This window comes from Alligator mississippiensis, chromosome 4 (genome assembly GCF_030867095.1).
Source record: "Alligator mississippiensis isolate rAllMis1 chromosome 4, rAllMis1, whole genome shotgun sequence".
NCBI lineage: Eukaryota > Metazoa > Chordata > Crocodylia > Alligatoridae > Alligator > Alligator mississippiensis.
In genome coordinates, this window is record NC_081827.1 from 96516306 (window position 1) to 96536207 (window position 19902).

Consider the following 19902-nt stretch of genomic DNA (forward strand, 5'->3'; position numbering starts at 1 on the left):
GAAACTCAGGAGGTCATCTAATCCATTCCCCTGTTCAAGGCAGGTTCATCCATGTCAAAACTATCCTTGGCAAGTATTTTTCTAACCTGTTATTAAAAACTTCAGGATCATCCGTCAGACTCGCCTACCAAGCATAATGCTCAAAAACATCAAAAATCCCCTCTAACTAGTCTCAGGTAAAGCAGGTGATGTGATAGTGCATGAACTACTGAAGAGTTCTTCTTCACTTCTGTCACCTTCTGTATTGCTTCAGTTTGGCTATAGTTACAGATAACTCTTAAGACTCATTAACTCAGTTTGTATTTTTGTTTCCTTGGTCCCCACTGTAGGTTAGAAAACCAACCCATGAAGCTTACCAGAATGAGTTGAACATAGAAAGTGTAGAGCGATCCTTTATTCTGTCAGCGAGGTAAATAACATCATAAGTGAATAATGAATATTTAAAAGCTTACATTATCAAATATATTTCATCAAATATGGAACAGCATATTTGTTAATACTGTGCTCATTGTTCTGTATTAATGCAACTGATTTCATTTTTTGGCTGGAATAGTAACTGTAGGAGTATAAAGAGTACTTGCAATGAACACAGACTAGTTTAGTTTAAAATCCTATCTAAGTTGTTTAAAACCAGTTTTCAAAATGAGATTGCCATTGATTGAGTGAGAAAAGATGGAGTCATAGGCATTGGGTCCCAGGCACTATGTGAACTTAGTTTGTGTATGTATCCACTGCCACCGACATACCGCTCATTTTAACTTTTAAGGAAAACTTCTGTCTTTCCTTGCCACTGGTGGGAAAAGCTCAGATTCTATACTAAAATAGTTACTTTTTGAACTGCCTGGACAATGACTGCACTTGTATAGGAATGCTACTGTAATCACGACACTCAACTGTTAACCAAATTGAGGTGGAAAGAGGGAGTTTCCCTCAAGTCGGCCATGTCCTATAAAAACTGATATTTAAGTAAGTTGAAATCTTATTTCTTGTAACTTGTTGAAAAGAAAACATTACTACTTTTAAAATTACTTACTTCAGCAGTCTTAATTTGGGTTTTGATAGAGGAAAATATAGTTTTTAATTTAGACTCTTCTGTCTCTCTTCCAAAGTTACCAATATGTGACCACATTTCTCTACTAGTTTACTTTATCACTAATAAGGGGAGACATGAATTATATAATGAACCGATTTGATAACCAGGCTTATGATATACATTTGAGGGAGTTTTTATGAGTCATCTAGGTTTAATACAGATGTAATTGAAACAGGAAACAATGTGGAGCAGTGCTGAAGCCAAACTTAAAATTGGCATTAAATTATAGATATATGAAAAAAACAGATTCTGTGCTTGTCTAAATTTTCCAAGATGGCATTCAAAGGATAAATCATCTTAGAACAGTTTTTGTCTGCCTTTACAAAGCTGCCTTTGCCAAAGGCAATGCTGTTCTTAAAGCATTTGAGCCATGAATTTTATTTGTTCTGTCATTTGTGACAATGCTGACATCAATAAAAGAGGACACATTTCCTCCTCTCTTACTAAAGCAGAATTAGAATGGGCTGCTACGTGTACTGGATGACCTTGCATTAACTGACATCAGGATGTTTGCACAACACAAACATAGGGTGTTTTTACATGTGCTCTGGGAGTGGGTGGGGGCTTTAGTTAAAGTGCCTCCATCTCCATTTTGAAGCGTGGGGACACTGATACACCAGATGCTAACATTGGCTGGAGTACGGTGATTACCACGCTCCAGCAGGCTCAATTAATCAAGTCTGCTCCAATGCATTGTAATTACAGTGTGTTGGAGCAGCCTCCATGCTCATGTATAGGCACCCATACTCTCTAGCAGAGAGGAATCAACATTAGCTTGTCAGAATAGCAAAAGCAAATATCACAGTTGTCTGAGTAATGACTGTTATTTATAATGGAAGAGTGAAGATTTTTGTCTTTACACTAGATTTTATATAAATGTCTCAGGAATTTTGTGTCTTTGGGGAAGATGCACTAGATAAAACATGGGCTTGATTCTATACCCAGCAGGCACAGGATAGGACCTGCAGTACTTAAATGCACTGATGATAGAGCTCTTACAGGCATGCAAACAGCATTTGCAAAAATGCAGGATATGACTTTGCCCTCCCTGTATTTGTTAGTATGACACTTCAGCTTTTTGAAAAAGATAGTAACTTATCCTTAGAGTTATCAGGTTGTGAATCCCATACATTTGGATTTGTCTGTTTTTTATTATACAAGAAAAAACTAATGTTTCATACTGATGTGTGAGCACAATCATTTTGAAGCGACTGATTCCACTGCATATGCAGACTGACCTTAGCTAATGTGGTGTTATGATGATTTTATTTATAAGATACTATATAAAATAAATCATAATCTCTAAATTATCTCTAAAGCGTAAGTGGATGGCATTTGTTTCTTCCAATTTATTTAGAGTGCCTGAAAATTGTTGCCATCAAACCTTTTGACCTACTTTACATAGAAAAAAGAGTGAAGTCAAAAAACTATATGCTGCTGTTTGTGGTATGCTTCTTGGACAGTCTAGTCCAGTGGTTCTCTACCTTGTTAGATGTGAAGCGCTTCTCCATAACTTTTGTGAACTAAGCAGCACCACATTTTAAAAATAATTTATTTATTACATGGCTTACCTCCTTCCAGAGGGATCAGGCACAGGGGGCGAGGGAATAGTCAGGCAGGGACTGAGCCTGTACTTATCTGCTTATTTTCTCACACCTGGCTAATTTCCTAACACTTTGTGGCACCCTTCAAAGGATATCGTGGCACCCCAGGATGCCTTAGCACCCTAGTTGAGAATCATTGGTCTAGTTAGAGGCTAGGGGTTGGGTAAATCGTTTGAAATTTAACAGCTGGAGAGGAAGGGGCTCCAAATCTCAATATTTAAAGCATACTGATACTTGCACTGCTGCTACCTTTACTAGTCTGTTTTTAGAAGACTATTTTCTAGTACTGTCAATGTTGCACCTTTCAAGAACCTTCACTTCTCCTTCCCTTTTTAAAAATCATGGGAAACTATTGTTTCAAGAGGGATCATTTAAACAATAATAATGGAGGCATAAGGTATTTACTGAGGATTAATGACAGTTTGGGTGGAGCTGAGGTCTCCAGGTACAGCTGAAAATCTCCAGTTTGTATTTAATCCTCAGGAAATGCCCATGTGTTATGATGAAGAGGCATGTGCAAGCTGAAGGGAAAATCCAGATGTCTATCCATCTCAAAGAGATACAGTATAGACAGTGGATGTCTAGAGAATCATCTCTCATCTTACGTTTTATAAGCTTACGCCATATTACAAAACTGTTTAAATTTACTCTTACCTGGCTACAGCGAAATGTGCTTTTTTTCTGCTCTTCTTGCTGACAAACTTAATCAATGTATTCATTGTACACAAAAGCAGTTGTATACCGATTCTGAGGTGACTCCAGAGGAGGGAAATACGTATTTTTGTAGAGGTAAAAATGTAAAACTAACACACTTCCTTTTTTCCTGAGGAGGGACCCTTGAAAAAGGGTACTCGGTCCTGAAAAACTTGTCTGTACCCCTCCCATGTATATAGCTGGGTCAATAGAGGACATCACCCACAAAAATCCTTACCCCTCTCAATTTTTTTCCTCAATTCGGAGAGGAAGAGGGACCATTTTTTACTGATGGTCCCACAAAAGACAATGTGAGCTGTGACTGCTTAGTTGCTTATATATGGAGTTCAGCAACCAAGTTTTGAATACATTATCCAGAGTCTCCCAGCCAAATGAGAAGTGAATATTTCAGGACTAATGTAGTACAGCTGTTCTTATTAGGCACTGAAGTAAAAAAATAATCATGAGGTAGACTAAATGTTTTTTATTTAAAGGGAGCAGTAGTCAGAATGTCAGTAATACAGGACTATTCCCTTACCAAGTGGTGCTGAGAGGTGACATACACAAGAATTTAAAAGAACCTGTTTAGGTCAGCAGTAGGTTCTTTATAGTGTCTTTATTCTCTGTAAAGTGTCATGTGTACCAATGATACTATACACAAAGGGTCGGCAACCCCCAGCATGCATGCCAGAGCATGGTATGTGAAGCCATTTTGCTCATTAAGCCATAGCTGGCTTGGGCTTTGGGCAGGCCCCTTCTGCTAGCCATGAAGCCCAGGCTGCTCACAGCAAGTGGCCGAGAGGCTGCAAGCAGCTGCAGCAGGGTCTGTAGAGCCCCAGCCCAGCTCGTTGCTGGAGGCGGGTGGACAGCAGGGAAGGGGCCCAGGGCTCCACTGTCGCAACAAGGATTGGACCCCTTGTAGCTCCCTGCCCTCTGCCCCTGGCACACCAACATTTTACTAGTCAAGGTTGCACAGTTTTTTGGCACTCTGCCCAAAAATGTTGCTGACATTTTGTTATACAGGAGTAATAAAAAATAAAGCATGCATTACACTGAAAGGGGAACATAGTAATTTAGTGGGAATATGATATCCATTTATCAACGCATATCAGCACTATGCTGCTGATTAACTAATTGTGTCATGCTGCTATTTCTTAAGACAGGAAGTGAAGATATCACATAAAACACTGAGTTAGGAAGGTAAAATGTAATAATGGAAATGAAATTCAGAACTGGATCTTGGAGGAATTTATTTTTCCTTAAGACTTCCTTGAAAGTAACATCATAGCAATGTAGGAAAGTTAAAGCTTCAACTTTTATAGTATTAATGTGTGTCAGTTCCTTTCATGAGCAGATCAAGGTCTACTTTAAAACTAATTAATTTCATGTCTCCACTACTCTTATTGGAAGGCTGTCCCAGAACCTCATGGCTCTAATGTAGGGATGGGCAGTTATTTCAGGTGGAGGGCCGCTTACTGACTTTTGGCAAGCCATTGAGGGCCGCATGACAGGCAGCCAGGGGCAGATAACTATTAATTTTCTAAATTTTTTAGGGGCCCCATGGGCTGGATAGAATGGCCTGGCAGGCCGGATGCGGCCTGCGGGCCACATTTTGCCCACTCCTGCTCTAATGGTTAGGAATCTTCTAGTTTCCAACCTACATTTATTCATGGTTGACCTATATCCCTTTGTTATTGAGCAAGTGTTGTCCTTTCAATTAAATTACTCTTCTCCCTCCCTGGTGGTTGTTATTCTGATGAATATATAAATGTCAGTTGTCCTGCTCAGCCTTCATTTTACTGGCCTAAATTAGCCAAGCTGCTTTAACCTTCTCCTTATAAGATAAACTCTAATCATACTAGTCTTCCTTCTCTGTACCCATTCCAGCTTGACTTAATCTTTCTTGAACATGCATGATCAAAGTTGTGTGCAGTATTCTAAATTAGACCTTGTACAATTGCATTACTACTGTATTTCATTTCCATAATGGAAATACCTCACTTGATACCTACTCTGCTAGTATCTCTCTCCAATGCAGTATTGCCCCTTACAGCAGAAACCATTGTTCTCTCTTCTTCCACCAGTTCCTCCCCCACTTTGTTGCTTATACTAATCTTCTTCTCCAGTTTAACTACTAACTTGTCAGGTACAACCAAAGATTAGAGCTACCATTTTTCTTTTGTCTTGAAATAGAGAAAAGGAAGGAACAACAGAAGTTAAGTTAGCCTAGGTCATCTTGTGTGTCAGATTAAGTTTGAGTCACAAAAGGATAGTGGCAAAGACTTTTACATTTGATGCTATAGTCATTTGACTAAAATATAATAGGATCAGCTTTTTAGCTATTTTAAATATTAACTATAACATGATGTCTTTGACACCAACAGTTCTGCTACAGAAAGAGATGAATGGTTAGAAGCCATTTCTAGGTCAATTGAAGAATATACGAAGAAGAGAATCACTTTTAACCCTAGCAGAAGTCTTGAAGAGGTATACCACATTGTTATTGATCTTCTTTTTTTCTTTGCAGTAGTATGGTAGAAAATGGCAAGCAGTAGTAATATAACAGAATTTGGAACATAATAGAATAATAATGTCATTTGATTAATAAAATTAAAACTTCATTCTTAAAAAAAAATATTTGTGGTCTTAATCCTGAACAAATTTGGGAGGAACAGGGAAATATTCAATATCCTTTTACTAATGATTTACCTATTATTATAGGTGAGGAATTGATGTAAACAAATTGAAATATCTTGGTAGCCAATAAGTAGAGATAAGATGTGTCGAAACTTATATATGATCTAATTAAAAGATGTCACCATCTTCCTTTAGAACTGAATTATGATAGCATCATTGGTAAATCAGTAAGAGAATATATACTAAAACATGGAGCAGTTGCAACAAAGAATAATTCTCAAGAAACTGCATTCTTGTCTGTAATTGTGTTTTATTTGGGGGTGAAAATCCATTACTACTTTAATGGAATTATGACTACATTCTCAGACAGATCCAGAAAAAGAGGAGGAGGATAGTCCTCTTGGATCAAAGGCTCCTATCTGGATTCCAGATACCAGAGCCACTATGTGCATGATCTGTACAAGTGAATTCACATTGACCTGGAGAAGGCATCACTGCAGAGCATGCGGAAAGGTTGGATATTTTTTATAACTTCCTCCTTTTCTGTTAGTCATTTAAGACTTTTGTGTTCCAGTGGAGGTGGAGTTTTGTTGTTATACATCAGCTATGCTGAGAGGCTACTGGTATTATGGTATGATACTTTAGATAAAAAACAAGATCACTTAGCATAGGAAATATGGTTGAAGCAGTACTATTTTATATTTACTTGCTGTAAAATATGGCTACTCCAATAAACCTTTGTTTGATCAAGTGATTTATTTAGTATTCAGTATAGTAAAGATATTTCTGTGTAATGGAGAAATTGTCAAGAGGATAATATAACTAGAAATGTATTATGAACATCTAAAAATAAAGCATTCTGTTTGAAAGAACTTATTGAAAATTCTGAATGAAAGGCTTGACAATACAGTAACAATTTGCTAATTTACAGCTTGCTAATCCAGAAATTCAGTAGTTTTTACTGATTCATATAGCCTCACTCCACTCTTCAATCTTTTTATCACTGTCCTTTTGAGTTATTCTATATTATGATTTTGTAAAGAATATTTTGAAGAACTATAGAAAATGTTGGTCACATGACACTAGTTCTAGAAGTAACATATATGGCACTCCTCTTTTGGGTTAGAATAGATATACCTTAAACCCTTCACTGTATAAAATAATTGTTTGAAGGCTGTTTATCATTGTAACAATGCTAAAATGTCAGCCTTCAAGGGGTTAGGAGTTTTATAGGCACACATCATATACAGTAATACTTTACATGTTTCCAGATTGTTTGTCAGGCCTGTTCATTAAATAAACATGGCTTAGACTATATGAAAAACCAACCAGCAAGAGTATGTGATCATTGCTTCAGAGAACTACAGAAACAAGGTAAATTAAAATTTTACCTAACCCATCCCCCTCTCTTCCCTCATTTCTATAGCTCCTGTTATTACTGCATTTATGCATCTGTGTCTACTGCATTTTTTTTTTTATAACATGCCTGTTAGGTAAGAAGGTACTGTTATCCTGTTTTACAAATGGGGATCTGAGGCACAGATACTAAGGGTTAGATCCAAAAAGCGCTTCAGTACCTAATGTGCAGCTTATGTGGAACTTGCGTGTTTAAGTCTAGGAGAGAGATCTGCAAAACCTCACTTAACCATGTAAAACCAACCCTATGAACTGTCAGCCATCTACGTTTTCCCTAGTTAACTTAGGTGCTTAAAGTTCTGCTGTCGTGCCATCATCTTGGTTGGACTAAGATTTTGGTGCCTATTAGGGCTGTGCAAAGCTTCAGTCGCTGATTTGATTTGGCAGAGATTCGACCCGATTTGAATTCAGAGATTCAGCTACCAAATTGAATTGGGAAACCCTTTAATCTCTCTGAATCGATTCGGAAAGATTCCACGGTTCAAACATAGACACAACTTTTAAATGTTTTTTCTACATACCTCAAGGTACCAGGCAGCTCGTGAATGCTGAGATGCTGGGTCGGATGGAGCGTCCCACAGGAGCACAGGGGAGTGCCCAGTGTGCTTGGCAGGATACTCGAAAGTGGACCAGAAGCACTTCCAGTCTACTTCCAGGTCTGCTGGGGAGCATGCTGGAGGCCCCCCCCAGTGCCTCCCCAGCTCGATGACTGGTGCCTCCTGGGTCTGGATAGCCAAGCCAGAGGGACCCCCTGCTCATGCTTGGCAGTAGACCCAGAAGTGGGCCAGAAGTACTTCCGGTCCACCTCCGGGTTCACCACTGAACACGCGGGAGGTCTCCCTGTGATCCTGTGGGATGCTCTATCCGCCCCAGCATCGCAGTGTTCATGAGCTGTCCCTGGTACCTCGAGGTATGTAGAAAAACCATTTAAAGCTGTGTCTGTGTCCAAATCGCTGATTCTCTGAATCAGCATTGAATCTTCAGATTCTGATTTGGCTGAATTGAATCAAGGACAGTGATACAAATCAACGAATCAAATCACTGTCCCGGATTTGATTCATCTGAATCTGAATCAAATAGGGCCCATTTCTCACACCCCTACTGTCTATCTAATCACTGTGCAGGAAGAGCGAGTTGGTTGGAGGAAGGAGCTGAGTACAACCTTCCTCCCTGTAGGTTGGACACAAGGAATAGCAGTGGATGTTGCTAGGAAAATACACAGTGGGGCATGAAGTGCTGTGGAAGCCTGCCAGAGAAGGGGTGTGTGTGGAGAGGATGCCCAGGGTGGTAGGGGTGGGGGGTGGAAAAACTTGTTCAGGGAGTTGAGTTAAACTTGAGGGTTAAATTGCTAGCCATCAGTTTGCTTGGTGAGGAGAAGGGAACTTGTAGAAGTCCACCCAGTGGGAAACTGATAGGTAGGGCTCGCTGGTTTGGGGAGTGTGAAGAGCAGATGTTCAAGGAAAATTAAATTTGCATTTTGCACATAATGAATGTTTTCTTTGCATTTAAGACTGTAGATCTCCCTCTAGTTGTCTGATAGTGCTGTGTGTGTGGGCAAGGGGAGTTCAAAGACAATACAACAAAACCATGACGTGAGCTTTTTTTAAAAACCATGGCTTTTCAGTCATGATTTTTTTTTTTATGGATTCTGACACTTTTTTTTTTTTTAACTTCTAGAGTTGTTAGCGTTGGCTGCTGAGAAGCAAAATTCCTATTAAATTTCATATATTTAGAAAAATTCAGTTTAATTCAGCTGTGTTTTATGCAGTGTGTCAGAGAGGTATTTTGTTTCGAAAGCATAGTTGACATGCATTGACCAGAAATGTCAGTTCTCGTTTTAAACTTTTTTTAAGGAACTCTGTAAATATCTTAATCATCTACAAAATTAAAGCCCTCTACTTGTTATATAAATTTTAGATAACCAGTGCACTCCAAAGAGTGGATCTCCAGTGACCCATAAATCTCCATCCAGTGCCTTGTCAACAGTATTGCATAGTATTCCATCTGGAAGAAAACAGAAAAAAATTCCTGCTGCTCTCAAAGAAGTGAGTGTTTTCCTCCTGCTTTATCTCATTGGTGTGAAATTGTCCATGTTAATAACAATAAAAATAAATATAGCTCTTCTATAATGTCCTAGTTCTTTTCTCAGTGAATCTAAAATATTTCTGTAGACTCAGTCTGACAACTAAAGTTTAGCTTTAGTATTGACCTGGGGTCAGTTTTGATTGAACAGAGCCACACTGAAAATTGTGTGTAAGCTGGTCCACAGTAACAGATGCGATGCATACACTTCAGAGTCAGAATTCTTGCTTCCCTGCTTCCCCCCACCGTCTAGGGATGTAGCAATTTTACTTCTGATCGAGAGAAACAGCAAATTACAATGACCTCACAACAGTTCAGTTGTACAGGCTAGTAAATGCAGAAAGTGGAGCTAAAACTGCAGCCTGCTTGCACTAAATGGGATGTGCTTCAGCATAGGAAAACATAAAAATAAGCACCAAACCCTATGCAAAGTTGTTTCAACTTCCTCCTCTACTGTTGCTCAAACCTATATCCAAGTTGTGAGCCAAGACTCGCTTTCAGGCCCAATGAATGGGCACAGTCCATATAATTTTTTCTTTAGGCATAATAAATCATGTGAAGCAGGGTGAGTTAACAGAGGTAACTTAGGATCAGGTCAGAGTCTGAGAGAGCATGGCAATAAAGAAGTGAAATCCTCTGAGCTCTGGAAAAGCATAGAAGAAGAAATGGGGAGATGTCGAACCTTTTTATGTGTTGTGTGTTTGTGAGGTGTCTTGAATGTATTCTGGTGTTTTGTTGTGCTGATATGACACGTGGTCTCACTGGAAAGCTAATATTATGCTGTATCCATTATGTCACTTATCACTGTATAGATTATGTTGTGTTGTCTATGTATATCATGATGATTTTGGAAATGTTTTAGCTAAGGGACTTGGAGACACATATGTAAGAGCTATTGCCACTTCCACATACAGACAGACAGAACCATTATTAGACCCAACTCATTTTTTGCCTGTAATGGGAAAAAAAAAGAAATGGCCCATCAGCCACAAAAAGGGGAGGGACGATGGATGGATTGAATTCTGATGATTCATGAGTAATGAGAAGAATGCTGATTGGTAGGGGTGGGGGAAAGGGGATGTGTGCAAAGGCTGATTTTGAGGTTTATTGTGGTGTTGTTTGTTTGTTTTTTATATATATGAAGTCTAGCCAGGTTAGAATTGTGTTCTTTGCAGTCAGGGCTGTTAGGTGAGTCTTCCTGATTCTCTAGAAACACTGGTGGTACACCCAGGAGGGCTAGGGGGTAGCCACATGAGAGGTTAAGAAACTTTACCTATCTTTTTTTTGTTCTGTTTCCAAACTCGTAGTCAGTTTTGCTTATATAACTCTTGTTTCCTAGATACAATATTCTTTTATTGCTTTGTCTCCTTATTGCCTGTGGAAAGAGTGAACTCTGGGTGAGTGGTATTCCAGGCTAGTTCTTTCTATAGAAAGGGGGAACCTAAAATTTCTTTCTCAAGCCAAAGTGGAGGCCATATGAAGCTAGCAGAGATTCCCCTGCAGCTGTGAGGTCTGGTATAAAGGCAGTGGACCTGAGGCTTTTGGGGATAAGGAGTTATCCCAGGGAAAACTTGGTCTGTTCCTTGGGACAAGCAGTGGTACAATGGAGAGAAACTCGGAGCACTGCGAGTACTCTGTGGACAGGCTTGTGACAGGAGATATGTGTATCAGTGGAACTGATATAGTATGGAAAAGCACCATTTAAAAGCTGTTATTAATATGCATGTGTAACAACTAGTAAAATAGTGTTCTTTTTCAGACAGAGTTTTGATATGTGATTAACTGATTTTTTTTTTCCCATTCTGCTACTAATAATGTCATTTAGGTCCATTAATTGTTTCAAGCAGGATCATATAACATTTTTAAAAATTACCATTATTGAAACTAACAGTATTCTAAGTTCTTTGCTCTGATATCAAATGAAAACAATGCTGTTTTAAAAAATAAGGGTACTTCTAAAACATTGGTGAATGGCAACTTGTGTCAGCTTTATGTAGACTAACCTCCCATCAACCAATGTCTGGGAAATGAATTTCAAAGTTGCGCACTCATGTCATTTTATGCATTAGCCCTTACACAGACATGATTTATTAAAGGGAGTTTTATTTTCAGTTTTTCTTTGACACTCAGGTGGACATCAGGAGGTATCTGCTTTCATATTAAAGCTTTGAATAATCACATTTTGAGAGATTCCTTTGTATGCATCTGGTATGAAAAATGTTACACACCAGGCCTCCAGTGCTACCAGTAACATAGGTCACAAACAGATGCATAAGCAATGTGTAGGGCAGGCATGGGGGAGCACGTGCCCCTCCCTGAAATTGGCCCTTGCCGGCTGAGGAGTGGGGAGAACTAGCTAGTGCCTGGCCCCACCTCCCCGAGAAGCTCCAGCAGTGCTTCTGGTCTCAGCAATCAGCCACTGGGGGACCACCCCCCACCCCGGTCGGCCGCTGGGGGACCCCCAGAGCCAGGATGCACCAGCCATCCATGAACAGATGTTCATTTCTACTGGTAGAAGTCCTTTCAGAAGAGAGAGCAGTCTAGGCATTCAGTCTGTAGCTGTCTCCTCTCCCCTGCTCTTAATTCCTTCCCAAAACCAGGGTGATCTTCATCTGGGGATAGAGAGGGGAGTAGTGCCTACTCCACGTCTCCCAATCCCTGGGAAGATCAGTGGGGAAAGACTGTCTGCACCTGCCTCAGACTGAGGTCTTGGGGAATGGGTGGGGAGCAGTCTCTTTCATTCTACTCAGTCTGTGAGAGCCAAGTGCAGGGACCAGTGCTGTATGCAGGGAGAGGAGCACCAGCAGCAAATCTCCCCAACCCAGTGCATCTGTGAGGAGTGGGCAGGGGCCTTGCCCTGTGACCCTAGAGAGAACCTCCCTGAGCCCAGTTCCTCCCTGGCCAGCTTCTGCTTGTGCACCTCCTCTCCTCAGCTGATCAGGGATGAGATGGGAAGAGCTGGCAGGGGACAGCTCTGAGAGGGAGCAGCAGGGCGAAGTCCCTGCCTGCTCTTCACACTGGGAATTCTAGCCTGAGAAGCAGGCAGGGTGTAGCTGGGCACTGCTCCTCCACTCCCCTCCTAGACTGCAGAACGGGTGGGAGCAGCTGCCTCCCCATTTCTTCTCCAGACTTGTGACCCTGGTCTCTGGAAGGCACAGAAGCCTTTCATCTAACTCATCCTGGTCCCCAAAACGAGTTAATCCAGGGGCCAGTGTGCAAATGTTCAGTTAGCCCAGAAGAACTCTCCCGGGAACAACTTCACTCTGGTTGTTCCTAGGTTATTTTTCTCCCAGCGTGGCTGTTTTTGTTCCAGGAGAAAAAACTTGAATGTCTGCCTACTTGTGGTTTCTACTGGGAGAACAGTGATTCTCCCAGTAGAAACTGAATGCCTGTATGCAGCAATATTGAACTTTGCTATTGTCATGACCCAGTGATTGTGTGCGCTTCGGCACTGCAAAATTATTTCCCGCCACATGGAGCTTTCTTTGCACGGTGCAATTCTCAGCTGCAGAGAGAAAACCCCGGTGCAAAGGAGTTCCCGCCACCCGTATGTAGATTTGTTTCCCACTATTGGCTGTTTCTAAATTATTCCCACGTGGCGGCTAGCGATTGGCTTGCTAGTCGTATAAGAGGTTTGAGCAGTTTCCTCCCAAGTTGTAGAGGACTCCACAACCATCTCGTGGGGACTCTGAGCACGCGGCAGAGAAATAGAAACTTTGTGCGTGTCTCAGAGGAGTTCAGCGGCCTGATCAACCACCAACCTCTTCCCGTCTCATCCGTTAAATTCTTAAGACGTATCTACGGTTTTGCGCGCTTGTCAAGGGTATCCAGAGCTCTGTCATGTTTGTTTTGCGGAGCCTAGCAAACTCTGTGCGTGTGTCTTCGGTGGAACCTAGCAAACTCCACTTGTGTTTGTCTGTAACTGCAACTCAAGAAAGTTTTTCCTGCCTGCACCGCGACCACCTACGGTGTAAGTAAAAACAATCTTTAATTAACCGCTACGAGTCCATGCCTAATTCTAGTCCGTCATGCCAGAGTCCCTGCCCTACCGTTGCGGACTCCCAGCCACAGCCCGCCGCGCGCCCCCAAAAGCCTTGGACTGCTCCCGGCCCGCACAGCTATATAACTCTGCCATGTTGACATTTCGTGAGGCATGAGCAAACAGCTAGGGCCTCCCTTGAAACCTGTTTGTTTTTCCTAATTGAAGGGCTCTTTTCTGAAAAATCATAGGAAAAATCACAGAAGTTTTTTACTCGGGCTTGAACTTTTTTGAGCTCTGTAAATGCACTTTACAGATAGTGATGCTCAACCATGAAAGGTGTGCCATTTGAAAAAATAATTGTTCTAATTGGAGTGTAATGAACATTAATTTTAAAATTGTACCCTGTGGCTACCTGTTTCCTAGACACAAGTTGTATTCTTGATTCACAGTCTAATATCAAGCTGCATCTTTTATGGTGGAATTGTGAAACTGCTGTTTACTGTTAAGAATATAAGTTTTCCCCAAGTTTTTTCATGTGACAGTTGTATCAGTTGATGTGCAGTGAACTTCTTTTGTTTAAACCTCAGTATTCTGAACCTCTTTGTATATAGTGACCTGGCAGTATATTTCTATATCTTATTTCTACCTGTTAATTCCAATTATCTGTAGTCTTGATTTTTCTGAATGTATCTGGTGTTGTCTGAGTTCTTCTATTTGTTGGGATTCTGCTATGATAAGCAATCTTAGAATAAAATATGAGACAAGAACTTGATATACAGTGGATTATGTAAGTTTTTCCTTGAATAGGGCAATCCCCTTCTGAAGTCATTGGCATCACCCAGTAGGCTAAATCAGGTCATATTTTATTTCAGGCTGCTTAAGTCCATAGATCCAAATGTATGTAGCCAGTCAGTCAGCAGATTCAGTATTTTAACATCTGATGCCATCATTGGCCTGCAGACGTTATCTCAAGTTCTGGGGGTGATGCGTAGGGGGTGCACAGGGGTGCATGTGCACCTCCTGAGAGCGCTGGTGCACCCCCTGAAAGCCAACGTTCCCCGCTTAGGTGATGGGCAGCGGGGGCAGGAGAGAGCTGGTGCCCCCCCTGAGGGCACCAGCCAGGGAGTCGGGGTGCCAGGAGAAGTGATACCTGCTGTCAAAGGTCAAGCACAAAAATAATTTAAAAAAATGCAAAGTTAGCAAGATGTTGGAACTTAAATCCAAGGAAAACAGCAGTTGTTCATCTTTTACCCACAGAGGACTGTTCCCCTTTTTAGTTGTTCCTGCTTTAATTACTCTTATTTTGATACTCAGCAGTTTGGCTTTTAACTGTATCGTGATGCTCACAGTTTGAGTGAAACACGGTCACCAGTGAAAGTCTGTTTCTCCTAAAATAAATAAATAAATAAAATAAACCATGGGTTTACTTGATTGTTTTAATTGACAAGCCTATATCTGCCTCATCACTAAAAGATCAGAGCTCTTTGAATATAAATGTTTTCCTAAGAAGTTTTCCTACCTGCCAATAAAATACAAAGGTTTAGCTTTAAACTGCTAAATCTTTTGCAAATAGGATCTACCTTTTTAAAATGTTGCTCTCAGGTACAGATTGTAAGTTTGGGCTCACTTTCACTGATCTATTTAGAAACGACACTTTAATTTTTAAAAAGTTTCTGCCCTTTTGTTCCCTTTGGCAGCTTACCTATTTTTAAAAAAGATTCAGATGTTTCTGAAGATCTTCAATTATAGGTGTCTTATCTTCTTAAAGTGTAGTCCAAAGATGAAAATGGGTAGCTGCTGTCTGAAACCCATGTAGCAGAGTGCAGAAAGTTAATTTGTTGGAGTTGACTATATGTGGTATGTATAATATAAAATGTTTTTGTAGCTTATTGAACTATTCTATACTACTGAAAAATTACCCATATCTCAACAATTGCAACAGCAAAGACTCTTTAGTATATGGAAGCTTGGGATTTAGTGCTGAATATAACTTCTTTTCCTTGTATATATTAATTTGTCATGATCTGTGCTACAGAAAAATTGCATCTTTTGCTTTTCAGAAGAAACTGTGTGGAAGGTATAGGCGCCTCTTTGAAACTTTAGATGTTACTCGTATTACCTTAAATTCCAGTCAAAAATTGCAAGTATTCAAAGTCATATTCATATTCTACTTGTTTAGGTTTCAGCAAATACAGAAGACTCCACGATGAGTGGTTATTTATATAGATCTAAGGGCAGCAAGAAACCATGGAAACACCTTTGGTTTGTCATTAAGAATAAGGTGCTATACACGTATGCTGCCAGTGAGGTAAGACAATGTTGAAAGCTAAATGAGCATGGGAGAATATTTGTTTTTTAAATACTTTATAATATTACCAGATTGCAAACTAGTTCATTTAACTGTAACATAGTATTTTGGATTTTCTTTGAAGGAAGTGGAAAAATCTTTGTGTTAATCTGTTAGGTAGATGGTCTTCCTTTCTTGAGAACTAAACAAATCAGTAGTAACCTTTTAAAGTAGTATCTGTTTTTATGGATCAGCTTTCAATAATGGTAGCTGCCAAAGTGTGAAAGCTTTTAGAAGTAACTTTGCTTGCTCTTCCGCTAGGTTTACCCCTCTAGCTGTAGAAAAGCATACTGAATCTCTTGGCTTGTTCTTCACCTATACCCTGCCACAGTTTCATAATGTTCAATGCCCTTACTTAAAAAGGGGAAACGTAATGTCCCTTACCCCAGTCCTTTTCTGTTTAATAGTGTTTAAAATTAGTGAAGAGTATAGTATTATCTAGCCAGTAGATCTGAACGCCATAAAACTCAGTTTGTTGTACCGCTTTACAATATAAGACAACCAAGAAAGCCAGCAGTTATTTTTTTTTATACTGCTTATATTCTTTCTCATAAGTCACATGTTGAGCAGAAAATGTAATGCATCTGTTAACAGATGCTTTAGTTCCTTGCAGTTACTAGGGGAACTGTGCGTCTCTTCTCTCCTCTCCTGATATTTTTCAAGTATCCCTCTTCAGGTCTCTGGCCTTGAAATCAGGCAATTTTCAGACCTGGGTTATAGTCCCTGGTACTAACCATGACTACCTCAGCAGACCTAGTTTCTCAGAACCCTGAAATTCTGTTGTACCAGGGCAATTAGTGTTATAATAACTTCCTTAAAACCACGTATAATTTATTTACACAAAAGCATGTTGGAGAAAAATGGTATTAAAGGATAAAGCAGAACATAAGCATGCTGTCACTTGTTTAACCTTTTTCTACTTGGATTCCTATAAGAACTAACCTCCCTATAGATTCTTCCACAGATCTTGGGGTATGTTGATGTTGCTTCCCTAGCAGTGTTGGGGATACCACTCTCAAACCCATGCCACCCACCCCCTTCTGCTTTACACATGACTAGGGATCTGCCAAATTCACAGTGGAAGTGGGCTGCAGGGCAGCTCCTTTTAATCTTGCAGGGTCCCCCACATGCCTCCCCCCTGCCAATTGGCGGAGAGGCCCCACCACTCACTCCTGATTGGCAGGGAAGTGAAAACCGCAGTTATAAATATGGCACCATTTTTGCCTCCCGGCCGGTCAATACCAAACAGCTGGGCCTCCAGGGTCTGTCAGCCAATCTGCAGTATGGGGGGCCGCAATGGATTGTACTGCCCAGTTAAGTGGTTTCCAGATAATTTCAAACCTACATTAATAAAATAGAATGTTGAGAAATTATATACAAAGATAGTAAGTTTGAAAGTTTTGAGCCAGTCCAGTGTATACAGAAATTTCTAGAGTAGGGGTGGCTAACCTGCAGCATGTGTGTAACAAGTGGCACAGGCAGCCTCAGTGTGTAGCATGTGGCAGATTGGGAAGGGGACAGGTAGCACGGTATAATTTAAGGCAGAGGATGGAAAGCAGAGCAGCAAATCACCAGGGAACAGAAGCAGAGGGGCAGAAGGGTATCGGAGTGGCATTAGAGGACAATGCAGGGCTAATGTGTGGCACACCTGCCAAAAAGGCTGGCCCCCACTGCGCTAGGGGTTTTTTGAGAGGAAGTGGTGGTGAAGTAGAAAAAGGAGGACATAAATGGAGCAAAAAGGAAGAAAAAGAAAAATTTTAAAAATTAATCTATTAAGTTATTGGAAATATTACAATGTTTTTGTAGTGACATAGTATTATTTTTTTATTATCCATAACACAAAAGCGTAGAGGTACAGACAGACCAGTGCAACAAACTTAGTTATGTGAAACCAGTTTGTTTGTTTGTCTTTGAGTGGCTTCGTGTTCTCAATCTTGGATAGACTGTACTTGTATCCTAATCTAAAAATTTAAGAATTGTCATAATAGATCAGGCCAAAAGTTCATGTAGTCTCCAAGGTCAGATTCTTCAAAGGAAGTAGTAAGAACATCATAAAAGAAATGAAAGAGGGCTAAGTTATTTCCACTTAGCTTTCATTTTGTGGGGGAACAGCATGTACATAGGCAGATGGAATGGAACAGTTGACAAGCAAGTAAATCTCTACCCTCATTTACCTCATGGTAGTTAATTGGTGTGCTCATCCCCTTACAGTTCAGGTAACAATGAAATAGTGTAATGCTTAGATAACTAAATTACCACACTGAGACTAATATCAACTCTAATGTTGTGTTTGTGTGTTAAACTAGGATGTAGCTGCATTAGAGAGTCAGCCTTTACTGGGATTCACAGTCACTGAAGTAAAGGATGAGAACTCAGATTCTAAAGTCTTCCATTTGCTGCACAAAAACACTTTATTTTATATATTCAAAGCTGATGATCCCCATTCAGCTCAAAAGTAAGTAACCATTTTAACTCAGCCCTTTCTGTTGATTTTTGTTTTCCCTATAGAACATGTTTCAGATGTAATTTCATTAATGTTTTGAGTCAACATTAATGCTTGCATGAAATAACTCAGCTGCCTGGCACTCTCGGGCCCCATGGCTTGAGCTTGGGGTAGGTTGGGACTGCCTGAGAGCTCTGGCATGCGCCGTATGCAGGTCCCTGCATATCCCCAGTCTGGGCCCCCAGGGAGCAGCATCAACGGTAGCTGTGCGCCCTAAGCCCCTGTGGAGGCAGCCACTGCCAGTGGGCAGGAGCTGGATTCCTGCAGAGCCACCTCGCGCAGCACTGCACACCTGGCCCTAGCTCAGCACCACCAGAGCCCAAGCCACTCCCAGTGCTGCTGCTGCCACAACACCAGGCAGAGCCACCACTCTCCTCCCTGCACTGCCTGTGCTCCCACTGGACCTGCACAGATCCGCCAGGTCCCGACAGGAGTCCACGCAGCACAGGAAGGAGAATGGTGGCTCTGTCTGGCTCATTGGTGGCACTGGATGCAGCTCAGGCTCCGGCGGCACTAAGCTGGGGCCAGGCATGTGGTGCTACAGGTGGGTTCCACGGGAATCCTGCTTCTGCCTGCTGGCAGCTGCTGCCTCCGTGGGAGCACAGGGCCACCATCATGACTACTGCCCGGGGCCCTGGACTGAGGATGCACAAGGAACCGTGGGCACAGAGGCAGCTTGTGCCAGAGCTCCCAGGTGCTTCTGACCCGCCCTGAGCCTGAACCGTGGGCCCGAGGGTGCCAGGCAGCTCCACTGAGGTGGCTTCATTGGGTGCTGGCGGGATGTGGTCTTCAGATGGCTGCAGCAGGAAGTGGGTGGGGGGTACATTAACCTACAACCCACATCTAGGGCCCTGAGCAGCTGGCCTGGCAGGTTGGGACCACCTGAGACCTGCTGAGCAAATAAGCAGGGAAGTTTGGACCTGGGCTGGGGCTGGAGTAGCTGCCCCCAGTCCAGTCTGCCCATGGCTGCCACTGCTGGGGCAAGGGTGGGGTGAGCCGACCACTACTGGGGCCTCGCCCCAGGCCTAGAGAATGTCCAATCTGAGCAGGGTCTCTGGAGATCCTGCCAGGGCATGCACAGATGCTCCAGAGCCCCCAGCCCTGCAGGCAACCCCAATTCCCTAGCTCCAAACCCCACACACACCCACAATCCCCACACCTTCACAAATTCCACCCCCCCACACACACACCCAGCCATACAAAGTACCTGCATAATTTTGAAGTTTCTTGTGCATAATTTTTAGTTTTTTGCTGTGCGATTTAAAATTGCTATTAATTGAGACTAATTTTTTTAATCACACAACTAATTGCGATCAATTTTTTTAATTGTTTGACAGCCCTAACTCACATATTTGCTCAAGCGGCCTGTAAAATACAAGATTTGCTTTTATATTTTTGTTTGGTTAAAGTGCACCTATTTTTAGATGTTGTTATTGCATAATGCTCAAAAAATGCTTGGTGTTTTCCAAGCATAAAGGAAGATGTATTTTTATGAGGTTAAAGACTAAAGTGGAAAGAACTTCCAAAATGCACAGTAGTACTCGT

General features: G+C 41.4%; 1 protein-coding gene across 1 annotated transcript in view; it reads left to right on the top strand.

Moving 5' to 3' along the window:
- Positions 1–19902, top strand: part of FGD6 (FYVE, RhoGEF and PH domain containing 6) — a 104017-nt gene that overhangs the window by 80102 nt on the left and 4013 nt on the right. Inside the window, exons 14-20 of the mRNA XM_006273629.4 lie at positions 330–409; positions 5775–5877; positions 6394–6540; positions 7299–7401; positions 9361–9488; positions 15687–15815; positions 18161–18309. Coding sequence (XP_006273691.1) covers positions 330–409; positions 5775–5877; positions 6394–6540; positions 7299–7401; positions 9361–9488; positions 15687–15815; positions 18161–18309 — 839 coding nt within the window. The remainder of the gene's footprint in view (positions 1–329; positions 410–5774; positions 5878–6393; positions 6541–7298; positions 7402–9360; positions 9489–15686; positions 15816–18160; positions 18310–19902) is intronic.